The sequence below is a fragment of the Haemaphysalis longicornis genome, unplaced genomic scaffold, assembly GCF_048455015.1.
Source record: "Haemaphysalis longicornis isolate Haplotype H1 unplaced genomic scaffold, Haemaphysalis longicornis Haplotype H1 scaffold_3, whole genome shotgun sequence".
NCBI classification, from domain to species: domain Eukaryota; kingdom Metazoa; phylum Arthropoda; class Arachnida; order Ixodida; family Ixodidae; genus Haemaphysalis; species Haemaphysalis longicornis.
The window spans coordinates 28764359-28782841 of record NW_027526335.1 but is presented as its reverse complement, the minus strand read 5'-3'; the positions used below and the strand labels follow the sequence as shown (position 1 = coordinate 28782841).

The following is an 18483-nucleotide window of genomic DNA, read 5'->3' as shown; positions in this document are numbered from 1 at the left end:
AAATAAATGGAGGGAAAAAATGGAAGCTAAAACGTCGTTAGAGATGTACAGGGCTGAGAAATTGAACATCAGAAAGGAAAATTTGTACGATAATTCCCAGGGCAGTGCTTTGCTTTTTGAGGCTAGAGCAGGGCGCCTGCGAACTAAGAGTTTTGTGGGGAAGTATTCACAAAATGATGGGGTATGCGTGGTCTGCGGAAAAGAAACAGAAACTATGCGGCACATAGTGTGAGAATGTGTGGGTATCCATCCAAATCTACATGGAGGGAATATTGGGCTTCTTAAGGGTATCACAGGGTAAGTTAACTTCAAGGCTGTCGAGGGGACGAAAAGATTAGAATGCTGGTGGACGAAAAGCAGAGAGGGGACAGTTACCACCTGTAACAGGGGAAAAAAAAGTATTTCGTGCCTAATAAGCTTTGTTGCCTGCCCTAAGCCGCGCTAGTATTAAACCATGGTTTAATACTAGCGCGGCTTAGGGCAGGCAACAAAGTTTATTAGGCACGAAACACGAAAGCTTATTAGGCACGAAAAGGACTAATATAACCATGTTTTACACTCTTGCAAGAGTGTAAAACATGGTTATATTAGTCCTTTTTGGTAAGATGACATGTCATCACCCCGCTTCAAAGGGGAAACCAATAGCCATCATCATCATCATCATCGTGATCAGTTTAATCTGAAAAGTAAAGAAAATGGCTTAGATTTTTACGTGTGCTTGCTTACTTTTCGCTAAATTTGGCTGTAAAAGTTTCTTTTCTGATTGGCCTGGTTTACCACGGCGTGGTCCCGTCGCGTTGACGGAACGGAAACGTAGAACTCGGCTTCCCATCACCGTCGCACCGTTTTCGGCGAGAAATCGCCGGAGAAACCGTCGCCCATGACGGAAGACGGCGACGTGACGGGGTGAAAAACGGCTGTGTGAATGAGGGCTTACATTACCGCCACCGTCGCAGACGTGTAACTGCCCCCTCACAGCCGATGCTGCACATGTGGCGTCTTCAGACGTACTCATCTTTCCTCCATGGACGTACTCCTTTACCTTAGAAAAGGAGTACGTCCATTGGCGTGGAGTACGCGTTGGCGTGGCCGGCTCTGGGCAAACGTTAATTTCAAACCATAATCGGAACACATCAAGGAACGTGGCCGATCAGGCACCCTATCTAACAATTGTTACGACATATTTCCTCCCACTCGCGGCGGTGTCGGCCGAATCACGCAGCCGGCGCCGGATGGCGCCGGAGACTACGAAGGTGGCCCGGCTGCGTGATACGGCCGACACAGCCGGGCCACCTTCGTAGTCTCCGGCGCCATCCTACAGATCGTGTGCAACGTGGTATGCCCCTGAGAAAACCGCTGGACTGAACCAAAGAGTCTTTCTTTCTCAGGAGGCTCGAGTAACGCCAGGCTGTCTAATGATGCTATTCGCTGTCGCAACATCATCGTGTTTTGCCTCTCCCTATGTCAAACAGTTGTGCGTTCGCTTCTATAGTCTCTCATCGTAGAGGCGGACTGAACGTGGCTCCAGCAACGACGGTTGGAATCGGCTAGTACTAGTGCATACGTACCCTCACCACTTTTCCTCTTCCAACTGTCCCTTAATTTTGTGCCACGCGCCGCTCTGCATCCCTCGCTCTGCGAATGTCCGCGCGACCCATTAACTAGATATACCCTCCCCCACTCTCTGGGAACAGGTCCTGGGGGTGCTCGGACCGCGACCGCCAAGGACTGGTAACCGGTCGGGCCCTCGACGTCGCGGCGGCCCTCTGGGCCACCGCCACACCCACACCCTAAAACGAGAGAGAGATAATTGTTTATTTATCTTAAAGGAAAAGCAGTAAGAGCGGAAGTGGTCAGCCTCCCAAGTCTAGGAGGCCGCGAGCCCGCGCTGATTCCAGTGCCCGGTCGACCGGAACTTGGTGTTACTCCGCAGCCGAGCTGGTCAGCGCGAACTCCCCCTGCTCAGGTGATGGGTTGGAGAGAGGTTTAGGGTTGTCTGGGCATGAGTGCACGTATTCAAAATAAAAGTGGACTCTCTCTCTCTCTCTCTCTCTCTCTCTCTCTCTCTCTGCTCGGTGATCTGGGTTCAGCCATAGAGACTTCTCTATGGTTCAGCGCATTCAACCACAAAGCTCATGTGAAGAAATGAGCTGTAGTAAAGGCGTATCTGTCACGCCAAAACTGAAACCGAAACCAGTTTTTTAGAAAAACAACAACAAAAAAGACGCTTTTTACGAGCAACAACTGGTGAGATATTGATATTTAACACATATATGTAGCGATGAACATTAATGTGTCATGGCTATATTATTTGTAAATAAATTGCATTTGTAACAAGGTGTTTTATGCTGGATTGGCTTGATCGCAGACGGCTACAAAACGGATTAAAGCTGTAAACAGCCGTAGGTTCTTGTGTCATGTTGGAGTTCGGTGCGTCTACATTTTCTGTCGTTTGCGGATGGAGGTGTTCGCTGTGAAGTCATTTTTCTGATGGTAAGTAGGATGATGTTTGAGCACTGCAGAGAAATTTTCTTGACATAACTTGTCCTGATGCGGCCATTACAGGCCGGCAAATTACTGTTATAATAGCGGCGCAGATGGATGTCGTCCGTCTTAAGTTGGAAGGATTCTCATCGATGTTCGAAGTTCAGTGGGTCCTAAAATGCTTAGGAACTTGTGTATTTCGCTTCTAGACTTGGGGACATAACCCTTATGGTGTTGGATGTCCACGTTGTCATCAGTTCTCTCCCGTAACTCGGCACTGCGTACGCACTGCAGCAATGCGGTAAAGCTTGTGGAGAGTTCCTAAACTTGCCTGCCGGTATTTGCTCGTTCAAGCTCCACATTTTTTCCGCTCTAAGTGCTGTGTTTCAGTGAAGTCTTTTAACCGTGCATTTGCCCCCAGATGGCCGCTGTTGTCTTACGAAATACTAGCTAAGATTGACACAATAAATTGCATGTATAGAATGCTGCTCGTGCTTTGAGACATGCTACTGTACAGTTTGTTGCAGCGATTACACGAAATAAGTAGAAAAGCGCCCATAACGATGGTTTTATTATAACCTTTATGTGGTCTGACAGCAGGCAATAACCGTTACCTAAGCTTTCAGCTTGCCGGGTGGCAACGGGAGTGAATGTTATTAGTAAATGGTTAAGCTCTGACAAATCTGCCTGCGCTCCTTTTGAATTTTGGCAGTCGCAGCATATTTTCCGAACATTCCCATAGGATGCATGTTGCTGCTTGCACTGCTGTCATCGCAGGAACTTTAGCCAGCGTTGAATTGCCTTCTTTCAACTGCAGTACCCGAAGACGACAAGAGAAACCATGGGTGGCTCGTCAACAAGTGGCCGCTACTCGAGCTCACCGCTGCCGTCGCCGACGCCCAACCACCTGGAGAAGCGCAGTGCCAAAGACAAAGGGTCCAAGTTTCTGCGGCGCTTGATCCACGTGCGGCACATGGACTTTCAGTTTGCCATGTGGCAGATGCTCTACCTCTTCATTTCTCCACAGAAAGTGTGAGCATCTAGTTTGGCTGGCGTGGTAGTATACATCATGCGTGTCTTTAATAGGTTGGTAACTATTCATTGGTTTGTGCTTGACACGATGACTTCGAAGCTGTGACTAAGGCAGATGCTAGGCATCTGCTGTAAATGTTTTTGGCTTGACACGTCACACTAATTGCAGCTAGTCTCAGGTTTAATTAAGTGTATGTCTTCAACCTGTGCGTTTAGGACTGGTACAAACCTCTGCTGAAGTACCCGCATTAAACTACACTATATGCTTTCTTATAGATCCGCCCTCTTGCTAAACCATTCGTCTTGCTTTCCTCACCATCTTAGACATATCCTCCAACTTTTATAACTTTCTTAGACCCCATTCGTTACGCCTCCTTTCACATGCCACACGGCAAAAACAACGAAACAACAGCAAGAAGAAATGCAATATAAGCAGCTCGGCCGCATGCCACTTCCTATCTGAAGGCCGAGATCGCAGTTTTGACGTCAAATGTGGCTGAAAGGGGTTAGACTGCAGTTGCGGTTGGAAAGTAAACATTATTTACATTTCAGTTTGGTACATTATTCTGTTTATTCACTAAATTCTTTGTCTTTGCCTGCAACGCCCCCCTCCGATTTGCTGTCCGCACCCTGTTGTGCCGGCTTCTGTCTCAAAAGATTGCCAACCACTGTCTTAGGGCACCGTGTGAAGGGAAGAGCAAGTCTTCATTATCTCAAAGAGTTGTTTGGAGTGTCCATCATTTAAATAAATGAAAAATGCTGACGTAAAGGTATAAACAGCCTGTTGAGCTACAAAAAGTTGGTGATAATAAAATGAACAGTAGGGTTATGCGCCATGAAACTCTGAATTTTACAGTGCTGACAATGGAATCACATAATGGTAAATCTTTGAAGGGGTAACCACATGCAGCGACGGCAACAAGCAACGCGAAAAACATAACTCAATGGGTACAGCAAACATGTAGTTTGGGGGACAGTGACAAGCGAAAAAAATTAACACACTGTTGCCAATACCCTCCGTCATCATCGCTCGTTGCCACCTGCCACATGCCACCTGCATGTGGACTGCTTCTAGCTGGCAAAAAGCAAGTAACGGTAATGGCCCTTCGCCTGCTGCTGTCGCTGCCCACGGCGGCCTGTGCATAAATTTTTTCGCTTGTTGCTGTCGCCCACACTACGTTTGCTGTACCCATTGAGTTATATTTTGTGCGTCGCTCGTTGCCGTCGCTGCATGTAGTTACCCCTTTATGCACAGTTTGTGCCTCTTATGAGAGAAACGGGCAATGTTAGTAATGTTGCAATAGGGCGAGTTTGTGGTAGTTGTACACTTATGGCTTGGCTTTCTTGTATTTCAGATACCGCAACTTTCAGTACAGGAAGCGTGAGTACAGCCCTTTTGCATCCACATTTGTGCACTTTCTGCAAAGTTTACACTGCTTCGAACACTCGCAGAGACCAAGGACCAGTTTGCCAGAGATGACCCTGCGTTTCTCGTATTGCTGGGACTGTGGCTCATAGGTATGGCATGATTGAATGTTTTTTTTCTTTAAACTACTTTTGGTGCATAAATTCCGATCTGAAAAAGTAAGCCGCATGTCAAGGAAATTATAGTTTGGCTATGGTTGTAGTAGAGAGGTGTGACACTGTGTATGAGGGTACTTGGTAAATCAGGCTTTGCTGTCTGACCCATCGTTTGAGACAGTCAATGGCTATTCACTTTGTAATTGAGTCCACTTAAATTTATTTCAGATGCAGCTGAACCTTTCGAACTATGCTTTTTCTTAGCTTCTTTTATTGATACATAAATCCTGTCACTATCAAGGTCTTTGTAAATTTTTAGCTGTAATTTTTTTGTGTGTGTTGCTCTCTGCATATGTTTTTCTCTGCTTCTGTTTTATTTTTTGCTTTGAAATAGGAAAGTTATGGACAGTGGCAAGTGTCTCTACTTAGTAGCTGAATAGAGCTGCAAGGCTTGGATGGTCACTTTTATGTAATAATACGGTGCGCACATGGTAAACTGAAATCATATGTATGGGCAAAAACTTTTTTAAGTCATGAATTCTATTTAATGATGGTTTGTGTGCCTCAGTGGCTCTGAGAAGTGTGAAACAAAAAAATATTATTACATATTTGTTAAATCAAGATTAGATATGAATATGAGAGTTGGACAGGAGCCGTCTGGTTGAGAGCAAGTATGATAACAATTTAAATCGATTCCCAGTAAAATTTAGAGAACAAAAAACTGCACTTCCATACTGGTTGGGAGCATGCACAATGCAATTAAAACCAACAATGACAAAAAAATTTGTAAAATCAAGGGTGCTGCGGCACTCTTACGGGAGCCTTATTCACAAAGCAAACAAACGTCTGTGGTTTCATCAATTTTCATGGTTGTCAACAATTTTAATTGCTATTTCATATTAAATTTTAATTGCTATTAGTAATAGTGCTGAAAGCAATTTTCCTTAAATTAAACTTTGTATACCTGTTTTGAACACGACATGCCTGTCAGTGGTGCAATGCATCGCAGTGCTCAAAGGATGCAGAAAAACCCTCTGCCAGAAATGCAGTTCTAGGGTTTTTTTCTTGGCCAGCACTTCAAACAGTGCAAGCCTAGAAGGAAAAGACCTGTCGATAAGAAATAAAGTGGCCACTCTAGGCCACAGCAATGATGAAATACGAAACTCCATGCAAATGATATTTGGAGCTTTTTAATAATCTGCGTGTTGTTTGGTGTATGACATACCAAATTTTACATCAAAATTCGTACAAGAAGCTTTTGCTGCCCACAAAGCATGTGGCCTTGTGGAGGGGAAAGAAATTGTAAGCCATATTCTGTGACTATTACTACACCCACGCTTAGTAGTGTTTGTGCTCATAGGTGTGTATTGGCAGGGGATGTTGGCTCTTGCTCGGAGTGAAAGTGTACGGGAGACGGGAGGGCGGGCCACTGATTGTGGATCTGTTGTGATTACACCAGCCTCGTCAGTGGGCTTTGTGCTTATCCTGCACATAAACTTCGTGGGATTCCTCAAGTTTCTCCTGTGGGTCATCTTCATCGACTGTGTGGGCATGGGCATTGTTGTGGCCACGACCCTCTGGTGAGTGCTGCTGCTGCTGCTGCTGTCCTCTGGGTGAAGGTAGCCATGTTTAAAAGGGTTCTCTTCTAAGTGCAGAGCACTTTAGGGGCTTGCCTTGTCGTCGTAGCTCACTGTAACGATTCAAACGACTGCCAGAATCAGGTGGTGCCGCGAGATAACGGACCCAAGTAGAGCCCGGCGTTCCATCGTAGGGCGTCCTGCAGAATCTTTGAAAACCAAGCGGTTTAAATAGCCATAACCGTTCGAAACTCGTGAAATGCTGGCACTTGTCATACATCTCCCTATTGTTTAGCGCATTTGACGCAAAATATATGTACAAAACATATGTACATTTGACGCAAAGTATATGTAATTAACCGTTAACCAGCTATACCCGTGTTCAATTAGTTTGGAACGCTCGTTGGGTTTGTTTTTGCTATAGTAAGTGGGAAAAAGTGGCAGTGCAATGATGGCACGTGCGAGAGGAAAAACAAACACAATAAGAACAGAACTCCCACTGGCGCTGTTTCAGGCAGGGGGCGCGCGAGCACTACGGAGGCGGGAAATTTGAATTGCTTTGGGTGGTAGCAGTGAGCGGATAACGGCGCTACAGTGCATTATGGCGAATCACTTTCTCTGCACTTGCGTCACCTTTCATGTTGAGTGGAACGGCTTTAAATTTTTTTTTTTTTTGTATCTTGGTTTGATTTGAAATATTTGAAGCCAACTCGACCACTTGAAACATAGCCATTGCAGCCGTATGCATTTCTTCTTTTATGGCGAGAACAAAAAATCCGCCCATGGGTTCAGCTTTGCAATCATTTGTTTGTCGTCACCAACCATCTTAATTCTGCGGTGGATTGAGTCCGGCACACTGAACGTTGGTGTGGGGGTGCATGTTGCGTAATTATTATTAAGTGTTACTTTTTTTGCGTGAAAGCACAGTGCGATTAGGGAGCATCTCGGGGCTTTCAGCTTAGGTACTTCTGGCGTCTTGTACACTGCTGTGATGCACAAAGCTTTGTGTGCAGCACTGAAACAGCTCTCATCTATTGATGTGTGTGCGCGGACTTAACGGGCTCATTTGGGCTTTTGTACTGGTCATGAGGATGGCCACCACCATCACAGTGGAAAAACTTTTGTGACCCGAAGGCAATCCTTGTATGCCCTTTAGCTGCAAATTTTTCACTTGTTTGGCTTTTTTGCACAGCCTTGGCACTGTATGAGAAGCCGGCACAATGCCACATGCTTGGCCAAGAGGCAGTGCCTCGTAAAAAAGTGGGAAGCCCGTGGGAAACCTTTTCGCATTACTGCTGGCACCTGTTACAGCTGAACCTCGTTATAACAAACGCTGATGCAGCGAAGTATCGGCTGCAGCAAACCAAATAAAAACTTTGGTTGGTCATGCTTCATTTCAATGACACTTTTTCCTCTATAACGAAAGTGAAACTGTGGGAGCCGTGCGCACTATCGGATATAACGAAGGAATATTTGACCAGTAGGTTGAGAAGCTACTAAACTAAACTGCAGAAGTAGAAAAGGCCCCCTTGTTTGTGGACACTCAAAAACTTCGTCCTGCTGAGTGCTGTGAATAGGCACCTGAAAAAGATTGCATCCTTCCCATAAGAACGCAGGCATGTTTTGTCAAATGAACTTAGTCCTGTTGTGATTTCCCGTTTCATGTTCTGGTTCATTGAGCTTGCCATCCCACACGAAGATAAGGGTTACGTTGTTTATAGTAGATAGAAGATTAAATAATGCGTTTTTGTAAGAAGGATTTTTTCGGGAGCCAGGTTACCCATTGGTTTGAACCGATTTTTGGCTCTACTGTTACAACGAATATCGGATATAACGAACTAAATTGCTGTCCCAATAATTCTTCGTTATGACGTGGTTCGGCTGTACTGCAAAGGGAAAGGAGGAATTACTAAGATGAGGACCTCACAAATTCTGCAAATGCATCTGCAGAATACCAAACTTCCTTCGCAATTTGGGAACCACTGCATGTTGGATGGAATGTTGCATCCACTTATCGTGATGCGATGTAAGTGCGTGTATTTTTTATGCCAGATATTTCATTTCATTGCTTTCGAGGCGCCACTGTGGTGGCTGACTACCCAGTGCCTTTCATGGTTGAGCATGCAGTGGCAGTTCCAGTGCGCTGTGTTGCTGACCACATGTTTGTAAATGAGGTGAGTTGGAGGGCGATTGAATGATATGCCCTAGGAAGTGAACTGCTTGAATGAGGCTTGAAAGATGAAGCAGGGAGTGAAATGCCTTTTGTCATGTCGGATGGTTGCTGGGGTTGCCCACCAAGAGTGTCACACTCTTGAGTACCACACTGTGAACAGACAAGATAGATGAAGCAGCACACTAAGAAAAAATTCCGGCCCATCTCCACTAACGTAAAACCTGGGGAGGGGCGAAGCATGCAGTGCATAAGTGTCTTTTCTTGGTGCCTTGGTGTTTTTGCTAACAGAGATAGAGCCATTGGGGGGTACAGGTATATACAGCTTTGCTGTAAAAGTCTCCTGTCTTTGAAGCACGAAGCTCGCTAGCGCGAGGCGTAAATGAGTGTCCCAGTGTTTTTTTAGTACGCGTTACGAATCTCTTCAGTGCGAAGCGTAAACGAGTGTCCCGGTGTTTTTTTAGTACGCGTTACGTTCTAGCGCAAGGTGTAAACAAGTTTCCCGGTGGTTTAGTACCGTGACTACACGAGATGAATGACGATTACGTCAACAGCGCCAGCCCCTAAAATGATTGGCCCATGGCAAGGCTCAGGGCCAGACCTGTCAGGGGTGTGCAGTTTATCTGTGGTCTCATGGTGCTTTCTTCCCCTGCATCCGAGTGAACCTGTCTGTTCTACTTTCGTGGCACACTTGCTGAGGCTTGGAGAGAGAGCGTTCCCTACACCTCGGCTGCCTGTGCCCGTGCAGGGTGGTGAGCAACAAGTACTTGCTGAAGCCCACCTGCCGCACGGAGGACGTCGAGTGGGGCTACGCCTTTGACGTGCACCTCAACGCCTTCTTTCCGCCACTGGTCGTCCTGCACGTCTTCCAGCTCTTCTTCTCACGCCGTGAGTGCGCTGGCAGGCACCTTTCCTCCCCCTCTCCACCTGCTGTTTTTTTATTTCTGTGCAGTGCTGGCCTTATGCCATGGTGAGGCTCCAACAACAAGCCTGGGGCCAGAAATGCTCTCGATGCAAATCCTTCAACTCTATCATGTCAAATTTGCGACTGCTACTCGTGATAAAAGTGGTGATGGCATTGTCTGCCGAGAATATGGTTACTCACATGCACTTTTTACTTTTGTGCCGATTGAGAATACAGCGGCTTTATTTTCTCTCAATAAGCCAAGTCGCTGATAGCATTCCAGTGGTGAAATCATTTGCCAACTGCAAAAAGAAAAAGGTAAATGACGAGGGAACCAAATTTATTCTAAAATTCACATCCCTTTGGATGTAGAGCGAAGCTCAGATTATTAAAACTTTGCCGGTTATTTCCTTGACATAGTGTTTAATGCTATCACAACCTTCAAAAATTTTTATTCTGAAGTGTCCATTTAAAGTAAAAGCTGCTAAATATTTGAAGCACTCATGATTAGAAAAAGTGGCCTGCTTCGACACAGTAGCAAGGTATAGGTGTTCCCATTCAATGCATTTGTTTATGGTGCAGTTACTATGCTGGGCAGTACTGAAAATTCAAATGATATAAAGCTTGTGGGCGATTTCAGGAAATTTTATTGCAGATGTGTAAGAAAGCAGTGGGGTTCGCCAGAAAACTACAAGTGGCAACTATTATAACGAAGGAGGAAAATTGCTTATGCAGCAAGAGCGTAGTTCCCTTGTCCTTATTTCTTCCCACATTTTTTTGCAGTTCTGTCATTATAACGAAGGAGGAAAATTGCTTATGCAGCAAGAGCATAGTTCCCTTGTCCTTCTTATTTCTTCCCACATTTTTTTGCAGTTCTGTCACGTCACATCTCGCTTCTGTTTGGCAACACCCTGTGGCTGATTGCACTGGGTTACTACATTTACATCACGTTCCTTGGCTACAGTGGTAAGACAGAAGCACCTTTTAAGCACCTTCAAGTCTGTTATGACATGCATAGTACAGTTTATGCAGGAAAACGTCACAGCCTGCTGCATTCCCAGTTTCAAGGTTAAGTGGGAGTAGTATTGGCCATACGGAAGTTCAAAACATAGTTTTTGATGATGCTATTTATGCTGTCTGTCAGGGGCAAATAATTTCTGTGCATAGCAGGGAGTTTTGCAAGAGAGTTACCAGCCTTATTGTTTTCCTGAGCAGAAATTACTTTTCATAACACTGATTACACATACTAACACCGGCTTTGTGTCAGAATGGTTTATGCAGTGACAAAGGGTGTCGGAATAGTGGAAACCCACGACCCTGACTTGGTGTTTGCTATAGCCGGTATTCAATGGTGTGGAATGCATGCAGGCAACCAAGTGCGCCGCCATATCTGTAGCCAAGCGTCTGTTGCTAGGCGACGTGCGCACCGCCCGCAGATCAGGCACCCCTCTTCTCCTCCATGCAACCATGCGAGTGCGCCGTCACTCGTTACGTCGGGCTCCGCGGGATGGCGGTACTTGTCCATGCAAAGCACGACTGTAAAACACGTGACTGTGTTTCAGTCATGTGTTTGCAGCCACACCGAACGCAAAGTATTGCCTAGAGTTCAATGTGAGTGGGATTAATAACATCTCTGTTGACGCCACCGTTTAGAATCGGATTGGAACAGAGCAGGTGACGCACGCCGGTGTTTTCTTCGGCGTGCGACCGCAGTGGCCCAAGCCGCGCAGTGTCCGTGGCGCATCGGCCATGTTTGTGGCCGTTTCCAGTGTTGCCAAGCGAAGAAATTGACCGCTAAACCTTTCAACGAATACCGCCTATAGATAGGGCATACTCAGACGTCACGTGCTAGACGTGTCATCTGCTGGCCACGTATGTCCTCCTAGTGCCACTAGATAAGGGTACCGAGTATCTGCACTCTTTCCTCCTATTGTCCCATGCCGTCGCCATGATCATTGGTCAGTTCGCATTTGTTTACACTGGGACGGTTCATGGGCGCCGCCATTTTGTTGTTTATGCGTTTTAGTCGGTCAACTGTGGTAACCTTAGCTTGCGCTCCCTGCTCGCATGACAGGCATCGTTCCGAATGTGAATCAAAGATAACGCGTGTAGCAGCATTTTGATCTGCAGAAGTGTGTCCAAAGATGCCATTTTGCTGCATTATCGGCAGTGTTGTTTACAAACGGCTTCGTCAAAGTTAGCAGTGAGGCCGCAGAAGCGCAATCTGGCAACACTGATAAACTCCTAAATGGCCGCCGTTGCTCACTTGCATGCCTCAGTGACGGTACTCTGTATCTTATCTAGTGACACTATGTCCTCCCGATAGCACCGATCTGTTATCACAGTTTCCACGATTCCCACAAGTGCAGCGTGAAACCATTTTGTGACAGCAGTCCAGCTACTTGCTGCTCCCAGTGGCCACTTTATTGAAAGAGAGAAAGAAACACACAAGCACACGGTGGTTACACTTCGCATCAGTCAAGGCACACCAAAAGGCTCAGCAATGCACAGAGACACTTTCTTTGCATTGGTGTTACTGAAACGGCACAAAAAAAAGTGGGGACGTGTTCACCTCGGTCGATACCCCAGGGCTCCCACATGCAGCTTAGCGATGCAAAGGGAGGGAAGGGGGCATTTTGAAAAAGAAGGCGCCCTGTCTCCCCCATGCCTCTTGTCGCCATCGTGAGTCCGTTTGGTGATGTGCACCATTGAAGGGGTCTCTGTGGCTTGCATCTCCTTTAACAATGGATTGTTCAGTGATGGATGAAGCCTTTAATTCTCCTACCACCTGCCCTTTGACTCCACCCATATTTTGGAGCTTAGTGATATTTGGATTTTTGTGGCAGCTGAGAAAATTAATTTGCGAGTACCAGTTGAAGTTCATGCCTGCAACAGCTTAATAGCTTACCTAATGAAATTTTTCTTTGTTGCCAGTAGCGACGAGCATAGTGGGAGGGTTCCGGGAAAGCAGAAAACATTATGCTGAGCCAATGATTGCAAATGAGCTGTAGGTATTGGCTTTCATGAACTGGAGGAGAGGAAGAACTGTTCCCCAAGTATCACCTTCGTTTTGCCTGCAATCATTTTGCTGGCTTCAGTGCACGCTGAAATATAAAATTTTGATTTTGTGTGGCCATGGGGCTAGTTGTGAATGCACTGTTAATGAATATGCTGCGCTGCTGCCCTCTCTGCCTGGAGAGACAGGTGTCGAAATGCTGGCTGCCTTGTGTTCCAGCCCTGCCCATCCTGAAGAACACGCACATCTTCCTCTACCCTCTGGCCCTGCTGCTCCTCTGCTACATACTGACGCTGGTGTGCAGTGTGAACCTGTGCGAGGCCCTGAATGACTTCTATGTGTACCGGGTGATGTAACGTGTGGTGCTGGGTTGTGAGCTTGGAGGTTCTGTGCATCTGTGGCGCATATGTTGGTTTTCCTGGTGATCATCACAAGAAATAAGGCTGGTGGTGATTCTTTTTCTTCCCGAGTGTCTGGCTGCATACGTGTACTAATGTAAAATATTTCTTTAGCCTCACCCCGCCCCCGTGTACAAATAAATATGTGGCCTTCTTGTATCTGTGGCTGTGTATTGTGCTGGTTTGACCTTTGAATGGGGTGTACTGAAAATGGGTATTCAAGGGCACTTAGTTTACAAATGGATGACGCCAAGTGTTTTCATTAAGTTCATTCTGTCGTTGACAATATTTCCGCTGAATCTTCTTTAATGTTATTCCAAGCTTACAGTGCTGCTTCCGAGCACTGGGAAAGTGATGGCTGGGATTGACTTTTCAGACAATTATTAAAGGGACTCTGTAACACTTTTTGAGCAGTGCAAGTAAACCTGCGCGACGCTTAGCTTACACTACCAGAATTACCTGAGGCAAATATTACACGTGCATGTGAAGCGGTGAGCGCACAAATCGCTGTGAAACACGCAGAAAAACCAACCACGCTCTCTTCAGTTCTCCTCATTATGCACCCCTGGCATGGCCTAAATGACGTCATTGAGGCCATGGCTATCCGATCGGCTGTCACTGGTCAACTTTGCGGCTAATTTCTCCCATTGCTTGTGACGATCCACCATCGTCAGCGCTGTGTACGAACCTCTTCTATACCTGAGCCTGTAGGCACAGTTTTGCCGTTTCTTTTGTGTTTTGAGTGCACGCGGAGTTCGAGTGATTAGCTCAATACTTCCCTTTCAACCAGACCACTCGACAACAAACGTTTGTTGTTTAAAATACACCCTACCAGCCCGAGCGCACGCTTGCGAGCAGGCACCCATGCCTGCTTTTTTGTGCATCACACCGGAAATAGACCCCTCCACGTTGCAGAGAAGGGGAGAAGACTCCCCGGCCTGTGATATACCGAAGGCCGCCGCAGAAGACGCCGTGAGCTGCCCCCATCTCCGGGAGAGAGCGCGCAGCTTTTGTCACGTCCGCAGTCGAGTTGAGAGGGAACGATTATGCGCGATTTCTCATCGCGCGTAGTTTCGGTGGAAGTGAATGGATTTTCATAATTGTTGCGGGAGGGGATTGCTGGGATAATAGACTTTATCCCAAAATACATTCCTAGTGTCAATGGTAAGTGCTGCAGGGCCCCTTTAAGGCTGGTTCTAGAGTCAACAAAATGACACCTTACGAAGCTGTTTTGTTTCTGTTGTGGCAGCATCAACAAAAAGTTCGTTCTTCCAGGTTCATGATTTGGGGATACAGTTGAACCTCATTATAATGAACACTGATATAGTGAATTATTGGCTATAGCAAACTAAACATAAACTATGGTTGGTCATGCTTCACTTCAGTGACACTTATTCTTTTTATAATGAAACTGAAACCGCAGAGCCATGCGCGATGTCGGCTGTAACGCAGAAATATGACCGGACATAACTAGGAGGCTTGGAAAAACTCCTGAAATCCAAAACTGCAGAAGTAGAAAACGGCCTTTCGTGTGCGGACACTGTGGGAAACTTCACCCTGCTGAGTGCTGTGAAAAGCCACCAGACGGAGATCACACCCTTCAACTAATAGCATCCTCGATTAACCGCACCGGTGCACACCGGGGCACACCGGTGCGCCTTTTCATCCTCGATAAACCGCACCGGTGTGCACCGTCCGTCCTCTATAAACCGGGGTGCACCGTCGCGGGGCAATTTTTGGTTGCACCGCCGCGCACCGAGAGAGTCGACGGTGCGCCGGCGTGCAGTCCCGAGATGCATCGCGGACGATGCCGGCGAAGGAGCTTCCTCCGCCGTCTGCTGCAGCGACGGCGCCATCGCCGCACTCGTGTCAAGGCGGACGGAGCTGTGTATTGTTGCTGACAAGGATGGCGTGCTTGTGAATTCATCGGGCAACGATGCGACAGTCTCCTAACGGGCGGTAACAACGGCCAGTGATTGTAAATGAGGACGCGAACTTTGTGTACTTCAAAGGCGGCTGCATGCATTGCCAGAAAGTTGGGGATTGACATTCGTTTCGTTCGATCGAATTATCATGAACTGTTACCGGAGTGCCTAGACAATGAAGACCTACTTGTTTTGCTGTAACGGAAGGGCGGAACAAAACAGGCACTCGCATTACGGCTCAAACGAAGATTAGAAGCAGCTTGTATGTAGCTGTTTAGTGGAAGCGGTGGCGGTACGTTGTTCCGCATGTGTGACGGATTTAAGTTGTGCGTACATATAATCATTGGCCTTCAATAAATACCACTTTCAAATATAGCTGTGTCTCATTACAGTGCTGTATTGTTACTTGTGAACGTTTTTATGAGTTGATTTCTTAGATAAGAGATGGCGCCTGGGTAGAACCGCCCCGTTTGTCCTCGATCAACGCTCCGTGCCGGTACGCACCGTCGTGGGGCACTGTGCACCGCGCCGGTTTTGGGGGCAACACCGGTGCGTGTTTATCGAGGACGCTATAAGTAAGAATGCAGGCCTGTTTAATCAAGCCAACTTTGTTCTGTTGTAACTTCACGTTCTCATGTTCTGGTCCATTTAGTTTAAAATCCCACAAGACGACCGGTAAGAGTTACCTCTTTTTATAGTGGGTTCGAAGCCTTTAGAGTTGTGCGTTTTTGTATGTAAGATTTTCGTGTGCGCCAGATCGCCGATTTCTTGGAGCCAATTTTTACCTCTACTGTTATAACGAATATCGGATGTAATGAACTAATTTGCTACCCTAATACTATTTCGTTATAGCGAGGTTTGACTGTAGTTGAGTCATTATAAGCCATTCTATAATAATCAGTGCATTGAGGATTGTCTGAATGGATGCAAGAGCTGGTGTGGCTGCTGCCTGAAGACAAGTACTAACTGCATAGTCTGTCCCACAGCTATCCAAGCTTCATTTCATTCCCATGGACATTAATGCTACAGCATTTATAGGGCTGAGCAATTTCTGATATTATTTATTTATTTATTTATTTATTTATACAAACTGCAGCCCGATTGGGCTATCGCAGGAGTGGGTTGGTACATAGAATGCAAAACACTTTTCTGCACAGAATAACACATATAAAAACACAACACATTTAAATTCACTTATTCATGAAGTTTAGACATACTAGATAATAAGTACAGCAAGACATTTAAATTCTGCAAGAAGTTTTCCAAAGGCAATGACCTAATTTCGCCTGGTAGTAGGTTCCATTTTTCAATTGTTCGCGGGAAGAAGCTGTACTTAAATAAATTAGTTCGTGGAGAAAAAGTTGCAAGGTTGAGTTTGTGGCTATTTCTGGTAGATTTAGGTTCATCGGGCGACAAATAGCTATTCTGTTGCGAGTAGCGCGGAGTATTCGTAAGAATATGTAAAAGTTTAAGACATTCGCGTTCACGGCACTCGGACAGGAGTTGTAATTCTAGTGTAGCAAGGTGGGATGACGGCGAAAAGCTCCAATCGAAACGGCGGGAAATAAAACGAATGCATTTTTTCTGAACAGATTCAAGTGTGTTAATTTCAGATACTTTATAAGGGTTCCAGATGGTACAGGCGTATTCTAAGATGGGTCGGATAAGCGTTTTATATGTTCGCAATTTCGTTTCGAGTGGAGCTTCCCGCAATGTACGGTTTAGGTAGCCTAACTTTTTTAGAGCTTTGTTGCATGTATAATCAATGTGCCTTGACCGAGACAAGGTAGGTGTGAAGATGACGCCCAGGTACTTATATTCGTTCACCCGCTGCAGGGAAGAGCCGTTGAAAGAATAATTAAACAAAGAAATAGAACTGCGTGTACAGAAAGATAAAGTGACTCTTTTTGTAAAGTTAATATGTGGGTTAATTATGTGGGTGGGTTGGTTCACAGACAATAAAGGGTTTGTTTTATTTCTTAGGTTCTTTTATTTTCTGAACAAAAATTGGGTTGTCCAGGCAGCACACGATAGGGTGTTGTAATTGAGTACACACTACTACTGTTATTGGTGTAGAATGAATTCAGTGGAGAGCTGAGAAGCGGATGTAATTCGGATAAGTGCAAGATGAACGCTGTGGGCAAGGATCAGGAGAGAATGGATGGAGACAGCTGGGGCAGAGGTCTACGAGGCTGGCAGCGTATCGGAGATATGCGTGAATGTGCTTGGAGAACCTACATGAGGAGCGGCTTGGTCTGCGAGCCGCTATCAACCCAAACGATCACTTTGGGTTGATTTGAATACATGAAAGTGCACCGAAAAAGGTTAAGGCCTGCAAGGAAGCTTTTCAGCTCTGCACGCACCTTGCCTCCTTTTGTGGAGACCCCAGTTGGTGCTAGGATTCCAGGTGGTGAGCAAGAAAGTGAGGGGCAGGATCTGGTGGGGGAGGACTGATACGGGCACTTGGGGGAAGACTGAGTGAATTGGATCAAAAAGGGGCCAGGTACAGGGAGTGTTGACAGAAGCAAGACCCATATGGCGCATCGCTGCAAAGGAGACATTACTGGTGCATTTGAGGATTAATCGAAAGTGAAATAAGTTCGTCGCGAGGAATATGAATGAATGAATAAATTTATTATAGAAAGGATGGCACTCTGGTCTATTGTGGAAATAGGGGAAAGGGTTCAGAGTTGGTAAAGTTCAAGTTCTATTGACGAGGTAAGCCTCCTTCACGAAGGCCCACAGTCCAAGCAGCACGTCGTTGGTGTCATTCTTTGGGTGTATCCAATACTGCAGAGATGTGTCGCCAGGGGGCTTGTGTCTTGTTCGGATTCCTTCCAGGACCCTACATGACCACAGCAAGTGGCTGATTGTCGGTCAATGAAGGCGTATAAAAACAGGTGGAATCATAGCTGGGATTTTGAGCGTTGTTGCTGCCAAAAAATGGTTAATGAGTATGTCGGAGTAAAAGTTAAAATTTGCACAATTGTGTTATGTAGGGTACGTGCACAAAAATTTTACCAGGCAATCTGCTCGCAGCATTGCAAAAAATATCGATGAGATATTCATAAATACCTTGATCACCTTGGGTGGCTAGCTATAACTACTCCAAAAAGGCCCTTCTCACAGTGACTTTTTCCTAGTTTTGTAGTTTTTGGATATTCCTAGTGTGTACCATTGAAATTTTATATAAACAGAATTCGGGTAAGACGGGCGCAAACTGGGCAAACGTACGAATTGCTCCTCTGCCTGAAAATTTCTCTCAGTAATTCTCTTTCTTTGAAATTAAGCTTGTGTGACGAGGCCAAAATCATCCACAAGCTTAGTTTCAGAGAATGAGAAATCAAGCTTGTGGATAATTTTGGCCACGTCACGCAAGCTTAATTTTTACGAATTTCAAAAACCGCGCCTGAGTAACGTCAAGGTATGTTCGAATCCAAAACAAGCCAATCTAAA

The 18483-nt window shown here is 45.9% G+C and overlaps 1 protein-coding gene across 1 annotated transcript; it reads left to right on the top strand.

Annotated features, from left to right (window-relative positions):
• The first annotated feature begins 2338 nt into the window (after positions 1-2338).
• Unc50 (Unc50 RNA binding protein) lies at positions 2339-13261 on the top strand. The gene is made up of 8 exons (XM_077702749.1): positions 2339-2493; positions 3302-3516; positions 4872-4897; positions 4969-5034; positions 6497-6617; positions 9533-9672; positions 10562-10654; positions 12924-13261. The coding sequence occupies exons 1-8, from the start codon at positions 2491-2493 to the stop codon at positions 13058-13060; spliced, it is 801 nt and encodes a 266-aa protein (XP_077558875.1). The 5' UTR covers positions 2339-2490; the 3' UTR covers positions 13061-13261.
• Positions 13262-18483: the final 5222 nt, after the last annotated feature.